Raw genomic sequence first — 15,139 nt, 5'->3', positions numbered from 1 at the left:
GCCCTGGGCTAGAAAGGGGTTAATAAATGATAAAAATAAGAGGGTGCAATACTGACCCTTGTGGTACCCCACTATTAACTGTGACCCAATCCAAGTGTGTTTCATTGATACCCGCCCTTTGTTTCCTATCACTGGGCCAGTTGTTAACTCAGTTACACATATTTTCCCCTTGCTCTCATTTTATATACCAACCTTTTGTGTTGCCTCGTATTAAACACCTTTGAAAGTCCATATGAACGACATCCAAGGTGTTTCCCTGGTCCAGTCATAGAAGCCGATCAGATGAGTCTGACGGGACCGATCCCTCATAAACCCATGTTGATGCCGATGCATGGGGCTATTGTTAGTGAGATACTCCAGAATAGAAAAGGGCCCAATACTGACTGTTGTGTTACCTCACTGTTAACCGTGACCCATAATATTCCAGAATAGACTTTCTTAGCAATCCCTCAATAATTATATCCACAGCCAAGGTTACACTTACCAGCCTATAACTTCCAGGCTCAGATTTTGTCCCCGTTTTGATTATTGGCACCACATTGGCTCTGTACAGGTCCTATGACACATACCCTGTTAACATTAATTCCTGTATTATTGACGTTATGGATGGGATTGGGAGTAAAGTCCCAGTTTTTGCTGACGACACAAAACTTTGTAAGATAATAAAAACTCAAATTGTATAACATTACAGAAAGATCTAGATAAGCTCTAGTTCAAGTAAGCACATGGCCGATAAGCGTTAATGTAGGTAGAAGTGACCTCGGCAAAAAAAAAAAAAGCACAGGACAAATGTACAAAAGTTTTATTTTATCGTTCATATAAAAGTTGTAATAACTTTTTTTCAGATGTATTATGGTCCATTCACACATTGCAGCTCTTGCGAAAACTGCTGCCAAGCAACTATGTTTTTCCCAAATTTTGCAAAATTCGTGGCAAAAAAAAAGCCATTAGACTTCACATGTAGGGCTGGAGCATGATGAGGATAATAAACTCTGGAGATCATGATCTCTTCTGCTTCCTTCTTGGTTTCCTTCCACCACAAGATCTCCGCACCGCTCTCAGGAATCCATAAATCATATAAAAAACGAGAAGAAAAGCCAGGAGAAGAACAGCAGTGACATCGAGGAGATAATACTGGTACCACGGAAGGTCATTGCCGGCTGCCTGAAGATGTTTGGCTCCTCCATTGCGTATGACAAACTCTGTCCAGAACACGGCCAAGTCCCGCGGTGGAATAGGAACATCATGGTGCAGTTCAGAGAGATGCTTCATGGCCTGGCTGTAGGAAGGGTCATCAATGACTAGACGTACAGCACTGAATATATCCTGGGCAGTGACATCTTGTGTGTTCTCCAGGAGGACAGCAGCTCCTCGGGTCTTCAGGCGAAGGATATTTTCATACTGGTCACCGAAGAGCGGGAACCCCACGATGGGAACACCATGGCAAATAGCCTCATAGACACCATTTTCTCCACCGTGTGCTAAGAACAATTTGGTCTTAGGGTGACTGAGAAGATCATTTTGTGGGAGCCAGTCTATAGTCATGGTGTTATTTCCAAGGGTGTCCAGATTTTCTCCAGAGTAACGCCAAATCACCCGCTCCTTGAGTTGCGCTAATCCAGCTGCGATCTCTCTGGCGATGTTGAGTGGCAATGTCTTTACGATGGTGCCCAAGGAGAAGACCACAACTCCATGTTCTGAGTTGTCCATGAAGTTTTGGATATCCTGAGAGAGAGGCTTGGGGGGTTTACACTGGAAGCCACCAATGTACACGGCATTAGGCATGGTCGGCCGTGGGAACTCAAACACAAAGTCGACTTTCATCAGGTAAATGTCGGCTCTCTTGTACATGTCCAACACGCTCACATCAGTGTTGAGATAGCGCTGAACCAATTTGTCGTAGACTGGGAATATCAGGAAGCGGCTGGCCACCTGGTAGAGGCAATAAAGTGCCACATTTTTAAATCTTTCCGAGAAAACCATCACATCCGTTACTCTGGAGTTTATAACAGGTACGTAAGAGAGTGGAGACGGTCCAATAGTGAAATGAACATCTTCTGTGGGCATCCATCTTCCGAAAAACACAATGGGAAGCTTCAAGTAATGAGCCAACATCACTCCGGCTACATTATAGGGGTCGGCAAGAATCAGTTCAAAACCACCGTTCTTAAGACCTTCCAGAATCACTTCATTATCAAACAAGGCCCCGATAGCAACAGTGGCCAGCTCCGTGCTCTTCTGTAGGGCTTGGATGAACTCCCACGCCAAGGTGAAGGATGACCCATGCTTGGTGAGCGCTTGTTGGAAAATCCAGTTCAAGGCGTAGTCTTCGAATTCCTTCCTGCTCATTGCTTGTTGCACGGACATGGGGATGGTCAAGAGCTTGAAGTCTTCAGATGTCTCCTCAATGTACAGACTGGTGGAGGGTCTAAGAACGGTCAGCTCGTGTCCTCTCGGCACCAGCTCCATCATTAGAATTTTGATATTTATCCAATGGCTTCCTTCTACCGGTACCACCAAGATCTTTCCAGCTTGTGCACAGGTTAGAAGGAGAAGGACACCAGTCAAGAGGGAAACCCAGCAGGTCTTGTCGACGACAGCCATGGCAGAGAAGTTCACCGTCTGGAAGTTCTTCAGGATTCTGTGGTTTCCTAATATACAACGTGCAAGAAGGAGGAGGGCCTCTGATTTCACTGCAGAGTCATCCTGGTCATAGATGGGCTCCTCCCATGGATTCTATACCAAGGACTTCAACCTATGTGAAGTAGAGGAAATGTTCTTACTTCTATCGCTCCTTGAGCTTGCAGAAAGTCATGGCCTCCTTCAGCAGATTCCAGGTTGTGCAATGAACTTTACCCTGGGGGTGGGGAGCAATTCTGAGTGAGATATCATTCTCTGGAGCCACGCCAAAAGCCATCAGCTCGATTACTTTACTACACTATGAAGGTAACAAAGGGTAAGTGTCTCCATGCCCCTTAAGACCTTTCTAAGCTCCAGTGGGGTCCTCCTTTCTATGAAATGGTGCCAAGAACTGAACTGCATATTCCAGATGAAGGCGCACTAACACTTTGTAATGTGATCGCTGTCCCATGAGCCCTTACCTTTTATAATACATGACAATATTCTGCTAGCTTTAGAAGCCACTCATTGACGTTGTGCTGTTATTTAGTATGTGACTTACAAGTACACAAAGATCCAGCTCTACAAGTGACTCTCCTAGTTGCACTTTCCCCTAGAACATAGGATGCTGGCAGAATATTACACCCAGATCCTGCTCTACAAGTGACTCTCCTAGTTGTACTCTCCCCTAGAACATAGGATGCTGGCAGAATATTACACCCAGATCCTGCTCTACAAGTGACTCTCCTAGTTGTACTTTCCCCTAGAACATAGGATGCTGGCAGAATATTACACCCAGATCTTGCTCTACAAGTGACTCCTAGTTGTACTCTCCCCTAGAACATAGGATGCTGGCAGAATATTACACCCAGATCCTGCTCTCCAAGTGACTCTCCTAGTTGTACTCTCCCCTAGAACATATGATGCTGCCAGAATATTACACCCAGATCCTGCTCTACAAGTGACTCTCCTAGTTGTACTTTCCCCTAGAACATAGGATGCTGGCAGAATATTACACCCAGATCTTGCTCTACAAGTGACTCTCCTACTTGTGCTCTCCCCTAGAACATATGATGCTGGCAGAATATTACACCCAGATCCTGCTCTACAAGTGACTCGCCTAGTTGTACTTTCCCCTAGAACATAGGATGCTGGCAGAATATTACACCCAGATCCTGCTCTACAAGTGACTCTAGTTGTGCTCTCCCCTAGAACATATGATGCTGGCAGAATATTACACCCAGATCCTGCTCTACAAGTGACTCTCCTAGTTGTGCTCTCCCCTAGAACATAGGATGCTGGCAGAATATTACACCCAGATCCTGCTCTACAAGTGACTCTCCTAGTTGTGCTCTCCCCTAGAACATAGGATGGTGGCAGAATATTACACCCAGATCCTGCTCTACAAGTGACTCTCCTAGTTGTGCTCTCCCCTAGAACATAGGATGGTGGCAGAATATTACACCCAGATCCTGCTCTACAAGTGACTCTCCTAGTTGTACTTTCCCCTAGAACATATGATGCTAGCAGAATATTACACCCAGATCCTGCTCTACAAGTGACTCTCCTAGTTGTACTTTCCCCTAGAACATAGGATGCTGGCAGAATATTACACCCAGATCTTGCTCTACAAGTGACTCTCCTAGTTGTACTTTCCCCTAGAACATAGGATGCTGGCAGAATATTACACCCAGATCCTGCTCTACAAGTGACTCTCCTAGTTGTACTTTCCCCTAGAACATAGGATGCTGGCAGAATATTACACCCAGATCCTGCTCTACAAGTGACTCTCCTAGTTGTACTCTCCCCTAGAACATAGGATGCTGGCAGAATATTACACCCAGATCCTGCTCTACAAGTGACTCTCCTAGTTGTACTCTCCCCTAGAACATAGGATGCTGGCAGAATATTACACCCAGATCCTGCTCTACAAGTGACTCTCGTAGTTGTGCTCTCCCCTAGAACATAGGATGGTGGCAGAATATTACACCCAGATCCTGCTCTACAAGTGACTCTCCTAGTTGTGCTCTCCCCTAGAACATAGGATGGTGGCAGAATATTACACCCAGATCCTGCTCTACAAGTGACTCTCCTAGTTGTGCTCTCCCCTAGAACATAGGATGGTGGCAGAATATTACACCCAGATCCTGCTCTACAAGTGACTCTCCTAGTTGTACTTTCCCCTAGAACATAGGATGCTGGCAGAATATTACACCCAGATCCTGCTCTACAAGTGACTCTCCTAGTTGCGCTCTCCCCTAGAACATAGGATGCTGGTAGAATATTACACCCAGATCCTGCTCTACAAGTGACTCTCCTAGTTGCACTTTCCCCTAGAACATAGGATGCTGGCAGAATATTACACCCAGATCCTGCTCTACAAGTGACTCCTAGTTGTACTCTCCCCTAGAACATAGGATGCTGGCAGAATATTACACCCAGATCCTGCTCTACAAGTGACTCTCCTAGTTGTACTCTCCTCTAGAACATAGGATGCTGGCAGAATATTACACCCAGATCCTGCTCTACAAGTGACTCTCCTAGTTGTACTTTCCCCTAGAACATAGGATGCTGGCAGAATATTACACCCAGATCCTGCTCTACAAGTGACTCTCCTAGTTGTACTCTCCCCTAGAACATAGGATGGTGGCAGAATATTACACCCAGATCCTGCTCTACAAGTGACTCTCCTAGTTGTGCTCTCCCCTAGAACATAGGATGGTGGCAGAATATTACACCCAGATCCTGCTCTACAAGTGACTCTCCTAGTTGTACTTTCCCCTAGAACATAGGATGCTGGCAGAATATTACACCCAGATCTTGCTCTACAAGTGACTCTCCTAGTTGTACTTTCCCCTAGAACATAGGATGCTGGCAGAATATTACACCCAGATCCTGCTCTACAAGTGACTCTCCTAGTTGTACTTTCCCCTAGAACATAGGATGCTGGCAGAATATTACACCCAGATCCTGCTCTACAAGTGACTCTCCTAGTTGTACTCTCCCCTAGAACATAAGATGCTGGCAGAATATTACACCCAGATCCTGCTCTACAAGTGACTCTCCTAGTTGTACTCTCCCCTAGAACATAGGATGCTGGCAGAATATTACACCCAGATCTTGCTCTACAAGTGACTCTCCTAGTTGTACTTTCCCCTAGAACATATGATGCTGGCAGAATATTACACCCAGATCCTGCTCTACAAGTGACTCTCCTAGTTGTACTTTCCCCTAGAACATAGGATGCTGGCAGAATATTACACCCAAATCCTGCTCTACAAGTGACTCTCCTAGTTGTACTCCCTTGGTCCTTGTTAAATAATTTTATGGGCTTTTTCTTATTCTCTGTGGCTACTTGACATTTAATTTGTACTTTAGCTGATGCCATTACTTTTTTTTTTCTTACAGCTTGTATTGAGTTCTTTATTATTTTTTAACCCCTTGGTGTCCATCGCGGGCTCAGGAGCCATGTTACATAACCGGCACCCGGTAGTGACTCTGATGTAGCCTGTGGCTGGACTTCACAATACACTGCAATACTACAGCACTGAGGGGAACCGAACATATCCCCTCTATAAATGGGTGGGAGTGGGGGGCAGCAGGACTCACATATCCCCTCTATAAATGGGTGGGAGTGGGGGTCAGCAGGACTCACATATCCCCTCTATAAATGGGTGGGAGTGGGGGCCAGCAGGACTCGCATGCTCTCTACAAACGAGCAGGGCCAGCAGGACTCGCATGCTCTCTACAAACGAGCAGGGCCAGCAGGACTCGCATGCTCTCTACAAACGAGCAGGGCCAGCAGGACTCGCATGCTCTCTACAAACGAGCAGGGCCAGCAGGACTCGCATGCTCTCTACAAACGAGCAGGGCCAGCAGGACTCGCATGCTCTCTACAAACGAGCAGGGCCAGCAGGACTCGCATGCTCTCTACAAACGAGCAGGGCCAGCAGGACTCGCATGCTCTCTACAAACGAGCAGGGCCAGCAGGACTCGCATGCTCTCTACAAACGAGCAGGGCCAGCAGGACTCGCATGCTCTCTACAAACGAGCAGGGCCAGCAGGACTCGCATGCTCTCTACAAACGAGCAGGGCCAGCAGGACTCGCATGCTCTCTACAAACGAGCAGGGCCAGCAGGACTCGCATGCTCTCTACAAACGAGCAGGGCCAGCAGGACTCGCATGCTCTCTACAAACGAGCAGGGCCAGCAGGACTCGCATGCTCTCTACAAACGAGCAGGGCCAGCAGGACTCGCATGCTCTCTACAAACGAGCAGGGCCAGCAGGACTCGCATGCTCTCTACAAACGAGCAGGGCCAGCAGGACTCGCATGCTCTCTACAAACGAGCAGGGCCAGCAGGACTCGCATGCTCTCTACAAACGAGCAGGGCCAGCAGGACTCGCATGCTCTCTACAAACGAGCAGGGCCAGCAGGACTCGCATGCTCTCTACAGACGAGCAGGGCCAGCAGGACTCGCATGCTCTCTACAGACGAGCAGGGCCAGCAGGACTCGCATGCTCTCTACAGACGAGCAGGGCCAGCAGGACTCGCATGCTCTCTACAGACGAGCAGGGCCAGCAGGACTCGCATGCTCTCTACAGACGAGCAGGGCCAGCAGGACTCGCATGCTCTCTACAGACGAGCAGGGCCAGCAGGACTCGCATGCTCTCTACAGACGAGCAGGGCCAGCAGGACTCGCATGCTCTCTACAGACGAGCAGGGCCAGCAGGACTCGCATGCTCTCTACAGACGAGCAGGGCCAGCAGGACTCGCATGCTCTCTACAGACGAGCAGGGCCAGCAGGACTCGCATGCTCTCTACAGACGAGCAGGGCCAGCAGGACTCGCATGCTCTCTACAGACGAGCAGGGCCAGCAGGACTCGCATGCTCTCTACAGACGAGCAGGGCCAGCAGGACTCGCATGCTCTCTACAGACGAGCAGGGCCAGCAGGACTCGCATGCTCTCTACAGACGAGCAGGGCCAGCAGGACTCGCATGCTCTCTACAGACGAGCAGGGCCAGCAGGACTCGCATGCTCTCTACAGACGAGCAGGGCCAGCAGGACTCGCATGCTCTCTACAGACGAGCAGGGCCAGCAGGACTCGCATGCTCTCTACAGACGAGCAGGGCCAGCAGGACTCGCATGCTCTCTACAGACGAGCAGGGCCAGCAGGACTCGCATGCTCTCTACAGACGAGCAGGGCCAGCAGGACTCGCATGCTCTCTACAGACGAGCAGGGCCAGCAGGACTCGCATGCTCTCTACAGACGAGCAGGGCCAGCAGGACTCGCATGCTCTCTACAGACGAGCAGGGCCAGCAGGACTCGCATGCTCTCTACAGACGAGCAGGGCCAGCAGGACTCGCATGCTCTCTACAGACGAGCAGGGCCAGCAGGACTCGCATGCTCTCTACAGACGAGCAGGGCCAGCAGGACTCGCATGCTCTCTACAGACGAGCAGGGCCAGCAGGACTCGCATGCTCTCTACAGACGAGCAGGGCCAGCAGGACTCGCATGCTCTCTACAGACGAGCAGGGCCAGCAGGACTCGCATGCTCTCTACAGACGAGCAGGGCCAGCAGGACTCGCATGCTCTCTACAGACGAGCAGGGCCAGCAGGACTCGCATGCTCTCTACAGACGAGCAGGGCCAGCAGGACTCGCATGCTCTCTACAGACGAGCAGGGCCAGCAGGACTCGCATGCTCTCTACAGACGAGCAGGGCCAGCAGGACTCGCATGCTCTCTACAGACGAGCAGGGCCAGCAGGACTCGCATGCTCTCTACAGACGAGCAGGGCCAGCAGGACTCGCATGCTCTCTACAGACGAGCAGGGCCAGCAGGACTCGCATGCTCTCTACAGACGAGCAGGGCCAGCAGGACTCGCATGCTCTCTACAGACGAGCAGGGCCAGCAGGACTCGCATGCTCTCTACAGACGAGCAGGGCCAGCAGGACTCGCATGCTCTCTACAGACGAGCAGGGCCAGCAGGACTCGCATGCTCTCTACAGACGAGCAGGGCCAGCAGGACTCGCATGCTCTCTACAGACGAGCAGGGCCAGCAGGACTCGCATGCTCTCTACAGACGAGCAGGGCCAGCAGGACTCGCATGCTCTCTACAGACGAGCAGGGCCAGCAGGACTCGCATGCTCTCTACAGACGAGCAGGGCCAGCAGGACTCGCATGCTCTCTACAGACGAGCAGGGCCAGCAGGACTCGCATGCTCTCTACAGACGAGCAGGGCCAGCAGGACTCGCATGCTCTCTACAGACGAGCAGGGCCAGCAGGACTCGCATGCTCTCTACAGACGAGCAGGGCCAGCAGGACTCGCATGCTCTCTACAGACGAGCAGGGCCAGCAGGACTCGCATGCTCTCTACAGACGAGCAGGGCCAGCAGGACTCGCATGCTCTCTACAGACGAGCAGGGCCAGCAGGACTCGCATGCTCTCTACAGACGAGCAGGGCCAGCAGGACTCGCATGCTCTCTACAGACGAGCAGGGCCAGCAGGACTCGCATGCTCTCTACAGACGAGCAGGGCCAGCAGGACTCGCATGCTCTCTACAGACGAGCAGGGCCAGCAGGACTCGCATGCTCTCTACAGACGAGCAGGGCCAGCAGGACTCGCATGCTCTCTACAGACGAGCAGGGCCAGCAGGACTCGCATGCTCTCTACAGACGAGCAGGGCCAGCAGGACTCGCATGCTCTCTACAGACGAGCAGGGCCAGCAGGACTCGCATGCTCTCTACAGACGAGCAGGGCCAGCAGGACTCGCATGCTCTCTACAGACGAGCAGGGCCAGCAGGACTCGCATGCTCTCTACAGACGAGCAGGGCCAGCAGGACTCGCATGCTCTCTACAGACGAGCAGGGCCAGCAGGACTCGCATGCTCTCTACAGACGAGCAGGGCCAGCAGGACTCGCATGCTCTCTACAGACGAGCAGGGCCAGCAGGACTCGCATGCTCTCTACAGACGAGCAGGGCCAGCAGGACTCGCATGCTCTCTACAGACGAGCAGGGCCAGCAGGACTCGCATGCTCTCTACAGACGAGCAGGGCCAGCAGGACTCGCATGCTCTCTACAGACGAGCAGGGCCAGCAGGACTCGCATGCTCTCTACAGACGAGCAGGGCCAGCAGGACTCGCATGCTCTCTACAGACGAGCAGGGCCAGCAGGACTCGCATGCTCTCTACAGACGAGCAGGGCCAGCAGGACTCGCATGCTCTCTACAGACGAGCAGGGCCAGCAGGACTCGCATGCTCTCTACAGACGAGCAGGGCCAGCAGGACTCGCATGCTCTCTACAGACGAGCAGGGCCAGCAGGACTCGCATGCTCTCTACAGACGAGCAGGGCCAGCAGGACTCGCATGCTCTCTACAGACGAGCAGGGCCAGCAGGACTCGCATGCTCTCTACAGACGAGCAGGGCCAGCAGGACTCGCATGCTCTCTACAGACGAGCAGGGCCAGCAGGACTCGCATGCTCTCTACAGACGAGCAGGGCCAGCAGGACTCGCATGCTCTCTACAGACGAGCAGGGCCAGCAGGACTCGCATGCTCTCTACAGACGAGCAGGGCCAGCAGGACTCGCATGCTCTCTACAAACGAGCAGGGCCAGCAGGACTCGCATGCTCTCTACAAACGAGCAGGGCCAGCAGGACTCGCATGCTCTCTACAAACGAGCAGGGCCAGCAGGACTCGCATGCTCTCTACAAACGAGCAGGGCCAGCAGGACTCGCATGCTCTCTACAAACGAGCAGGGCCAGCAGGACTCGCATGCTCTCTACAAACGAGCAGGGCCAGCAGGACTCGCATGCTCTCTACAAACGAGCAGGGCCAGCAGGACTCGCATGCTCTCTACAAACGAGCAGGGCCAGCAGGACTCGCATGCTCTCTACAAACGAGCAGGGCCAGCAGGACTCGCATGCTCTCTACAAACGAGCAGGGCCAGCAGGACTCGCATGCTCTCTACAAACGAGCAGGGCCAGCAGGACTCGCATGCTCTCTACAAACGAGCAGGGCCAGCAGGACTCGCATGCTCTCTACAAACGAGCAGGGCCAGCAGGACTCGCATGCTCTCTACAAACGAGCAGGGCCAGCAGGACTCGCATGCTCTCTACAAACGAGCAGGGCCAGCAGGACTCGCATGCTCTCTACAAACGAGCAGGGCCAGCAGGACTCGCATGCTCTCTACAAACGAGCAGGGCCAGCAGGACTCGCATGCTCTCTACAAACGAGCAGGGCCAGCAGGACTCGCATGCTCTCTACAAACGAGCAGGGCCAGCAGGACTCGCATGCTCTCTACAAACGAGCAGGGCCAGCAGGACTCGCATGCTCTCTACAAACGAGCAGGGCCAGCAGGACTCGCATGCTCTCTACAAACGAGCAGGGCCAGCAGGACTCGCATGCTCTCTACAAACGAGCAGGGCCAGCAGGACTCGCATGCTCTCTACAAACGAGCAGGGCCAGCAGGACTCGCATGCTCTCTACAAACGAGCAGGGCCAGCAGGACTCGCATGCTCTCTACAAACGAGCAGGGCCAGCAGGACTCGCATGCTCTCTACAAACGAGCAGGGCCAGCAGGACTCGCATGCTCTCTACAAACGAGCAGGGCCAGCAGGACTCGCATGCTCTCTACAAACGAGCAGGGCCAGCAGGACTCGCATGCTCTCTACAAACGAGCAGGGCCAGCAGGACTCGCATGCTCTCTACAAACGAGCAGGGCCAGCAGGACTCGCATGCTCTCTACAAACGAGCAGGGCCAGCAGGACTCGCATGCTCTCTACAAACGAGCAGGGCCAGCAGGACTCGCATGCTCTCTACAAACGAGCAGGGCCAGCAGGACTCGCATGCTCTCTACAAACGAGCAGGGCCAGCAGGACTCGCATGCTCTCTACAAACGAGCAGGGCCAGCAGGACTCGCATGCTCTCTACAAACGAGCAGGGCCAGCAGGACTCGCATGCTCTCTACAAACGAGCAGGGCCAGCAGGACTCGCATGCTCTCTACAAACGAGCAGGGCCAGCAGGACTCGCATGCTCTCTACAAACGAGCAGGGCCAGCAGGACTCGCATGCTCTCTACAAACGAGCAGGGCCAGCAGGACTCGCATGCTCTCTACAAACGAGCAGGGCCAGCAGGACTCGCATGCTCTCTACAAACGAGCAGGGCCAGCAGGACTCGCATGCTCTCTACAAACGAGCAGGGCCAGCAGGACTCGCATGCTCTCTACAAACGAGCAGGGCCAGCAGGACTCGCATGCTCTCTACAAACGAGCAGGGCCAGCAGGACTCGCATGCTCTCTACAAACGAGCAGGGTCAGCAGGACTCGCATGCTCTCTACAAACGAGCAGGGTCAGCAGGACTCGCATGCTCTCTACAAACGAGCAGGGTCAGCAGGACTCGCATGCTCTCTACAAACGAGCAGGGTCAGCAGGACTCGCATGCTCTCTACAAACGAGCAGGGTCAGCAGGACTCGCATGCTCTCTACAAACGAGCAGGGTCAGCAGGACTCGCATGCTCTCTACAAACGAGCAGGGTCAGCAGGACTCGCATGCTCTCTACAAACGAGCAGGGTCAGCAGGACTCGCATGCTCTCTACAAACGAGCAGGGTCAGCAGGACTCGCATGCTCTCTACAAACGAGCAGGGTCAGCAGGACTCGCATGCTCTCTACAAACGAGCAGGGTCAGCAGGACTCGCATGCTCTCTACAAACGAGCAGGGTCAGCAGGACTCGCATGCTCTCTACAAACGAGCAGGGTCAGCAGGACTCGCATGCTCTCTACAAACGAGCAGGGTCAGCAGGACTCGCATGCTCTCTACAAACGAGCAGGGTCAGCAGGACTCGCATGCTCTCTACAAACGAGCAGGGTCAGCAGGACTCGCATGCTCTCTACAAACGAGCAGGGTCAGCAGGACTCGCATGCTCTCTACAAACGAGCAGGGTCAGCAGGACTCGCATGCTCTCTACAAACGAGCAGGGTCAGCAGGACTCGCATGCTCTCTACAAACGAGCAGGGTCAGCAGGACTCGCATGCTCTCTACAAACGAGCAGGGTCAGCAGGACTCGCATGCTCTCTACAAACGAGCAGGGTCAGCAGGACTCGCATGCTCTCTACAAACGAGCAGGGTCAGCAGGACTCGCATGCTCTCTACAAACGAGCAGGGTCAGCAGGACTCGCATGCTCTCTACAAACGAGCAGGGTCAGCAGGACTCGCATGCTCTCTACAAACGAGCAGGGTCAGCAGGACTCGCATGCTCTCTACAAACGAGCAGGGTCAGCAGGACTCGCATGCTCTCTACAAACGAGCAGGGTCAGCAGGACTCGCATGCTCTCTACAAACGAGCAGGGTCAGCAGGACTCGCATGCTCTCTACAAACGAGCAGGGTCAGCAGGACTCGCATGCTCTCTACAGACGAGCAGGGTCAGCAGGACTCGCATGCTCTCTACAGACGAGCAGGGTCAGCAGGACTCGCATGCTCTCTACAGACGAGCAGGGTCAGCAGGACTCGCATGCTCTCTACAAACGAGCAGGGTCAGCAGGACTCGCATGCTCTCTACAAACGAGCAGGGTCAGCAGGACTCGCATGCTCTCTACAAACGAGCAGGGTCAGCAGGACTCGCATGCTCTCTACAAACGAGCAGGGTCAGCAGGACTCGCATGCTCTCTACAAACGAGCAGGGTCAGCAGGACTCGCATGCTCTCTACAAACGAGCAGGGTCAGCAGGACTCGCATGCTCTCTACAGACGAGCAGGGTCAGCAGGACTCGCATGCTCTCTACAGACGAGCAGGGTCAGCAGGACTCGCATGCTCTCTACAGACGAGCAGGGTCAGCAGGACTCGCATGCTCTCTACAGACGAGCAGGGTCAGCAGGACTCGCATGCTCTCTACAGACGAGCAGGGTCAGCAGGACTCGCATGCTCTCTACAGACGAGCAGGGTCAGCAGGACTCGCATGCTCTCTACAGACGAGCAGGGTCAGCAGGACTCGCATGCTCTCTACAGACGAGCAGGGTCAGCAGGACTCGCATGCTCTCTACAGACGAGCAGGGTCAGCAGGACTCGCATGCTCTCTACAGACGAGCAGGGTCAGCAGGACTCGCATGCTCTCTACAGACGAGCAGGGTCAGCAGGACTCGCATGCTCTCTACAGACGAGCAGGGTCAGCAGGACTCGCATGCTCTCTACAGACGAGCAGGGTCAGCAGGACTCGCATGCTCTCTACAGACGAGCAGGGTCAGCAGGACTCGCATGCTCTCTACAGACGAGCAGGGTCAGCAGGACTCGCATGCTCTCTACAGACGAGCAGGGTCAGCAGGACTCGCATGCTCTCTACAGACGAGCAGGGTCAGCAGGACTCGCATGCTCTCTACAGACGAGCAGGGTCAGCAGGACTCGCATGCTCTCTACAAACGAGCAGGGTCAGCAGGACTCGCATGCTCTCTACAGACGAGCAGGGTCAGCAGGACTCGCATGCTCTCTACAAACGAGCAGGGTCAGCAGGACTCGCACGCTCTCTACAAACGAGCAGGGTCAGCAGGACTCGCATGCTCTCTACAAACGAGCAGGGTCAGCAGGACTCGCATGCTCTCTACAAACGAGCAGGGTCAGCAGGACTCGCACGCTCTCTACAAACGAGCAGGGTCAGCAGGACTCGCATGCTCTCTACAAACGAGCAGGGTCAGCAGGACTCGCACGCTCTCTACAAACGAGCAGGGTCAGCAGGACTCGCATGCTCTCTACAAACGAGCAGGGTCAGCAGGACTCGCATGCTCTCTACAAACGAGCGGGGTCAGCAGGACTCGCATGCTCTCTACGAACGAGCAGGGTCAGCAGGACTCGCATGCTCTCTATGTGTGAACTATCACCAGGGTCAGCAGGACTCACATGCTCTCTACAAACGAGCAGGGTCAGCAGGACTCGCATGCTCTCTACAAACGAGCAGGGTCAGCAGGACTCGCACGCTCTCTACAAACGAGCAGGGTCAGCAGGACTCGCACGCTCTCTACAAACGAGCAGGGTCAGCAGGACTCGCACGCTCTCTACAAACGAGCAGGGTCAGCAGGACTCGCACGCTCTCTACAAACGAGCGGGGTCAGCAGGACTCACACGCTCTCTACAAACGAGCGGGTCAGCAGGACTCGCACGCTCTCTACAACGAGCAGGGTCAGCAGACTCGCACGCTCTCTACAACGAGCAGGGGTCAGCAGGACTCGCACGCTCTCTACAAACGAGCGGGTCAGCAGGACTCGCACGCTCTCTACAACGCGCGGCAGACTCGCACGCTCTCTACAAACGAGCGGGGTCAGCAGGACTCGCAGCTCTCTACGAACGAGCGGGGTCAGCAGGACTCACTGAACGAGCGGGGTCAGCAGGACTCACATGCTCTCTATGAACGAGCGCGGTCAGCAGGACTCACATGCTCTCTACGAATGAGCGCGGTCAGCAGGACTCCCTTACATGGAACAATCTCTCTACGAATGAGCGCGGTCAGAGGTACTCGCAGTCTTTTACATGTGACA

General features: G+C 53.9%; 1 protein-coding gene and 1 pseudogene across 1 annotated transcript in view; both read right to left on the bottom strand.

Moving 5' to 3' along the window:
• Window positions 1-823: 823 nt before the first annotated feature.
• Window positions 824-2,866, bottom strand: LOC141176331 (UDP-glucuronosyltransferase 1A5 pseudogene; annotated as a pseudogene).
• Window positions 2,786-15,139, bottom strand: part of ANKRD40 (ankyrin repeat domain 40) — an 18,902-nt gene continuing 6,548 nt past the window's right edge. The window contains exon 5 of the mRNA XM_073660417.1: window positions 2,786-2,938. Within this exon, the coding sequence (XP_073516518.1) occupies window positions 2,786-2,938 (153 nt within the window). The remainder of the gene's footprint in view (window positions 2,939-15,139) is intronic.

The sequence above is a fragment of the Phyllobates terribilis genome, unplaced genomic scaffold, assembly GCF_046119375.1.
Source record: "Phyllobates terribilis strain yellow unplaced genomic scaffold, ASM4611937v1 Scaffold_25__1_contigs__length_18738178, whole genome shotgun sequence".
Lineage (NCBI taxonomy): Eukaryota > Metazoa > Chordata > Amphibia > Anura > Dendrobatidae > Phyllobates > Phyllobates terribilis.
Note: the sequence above shows the minus strand (reverse complement) of the source record. Positions and strands in the feature narration are given on the sequence as shown.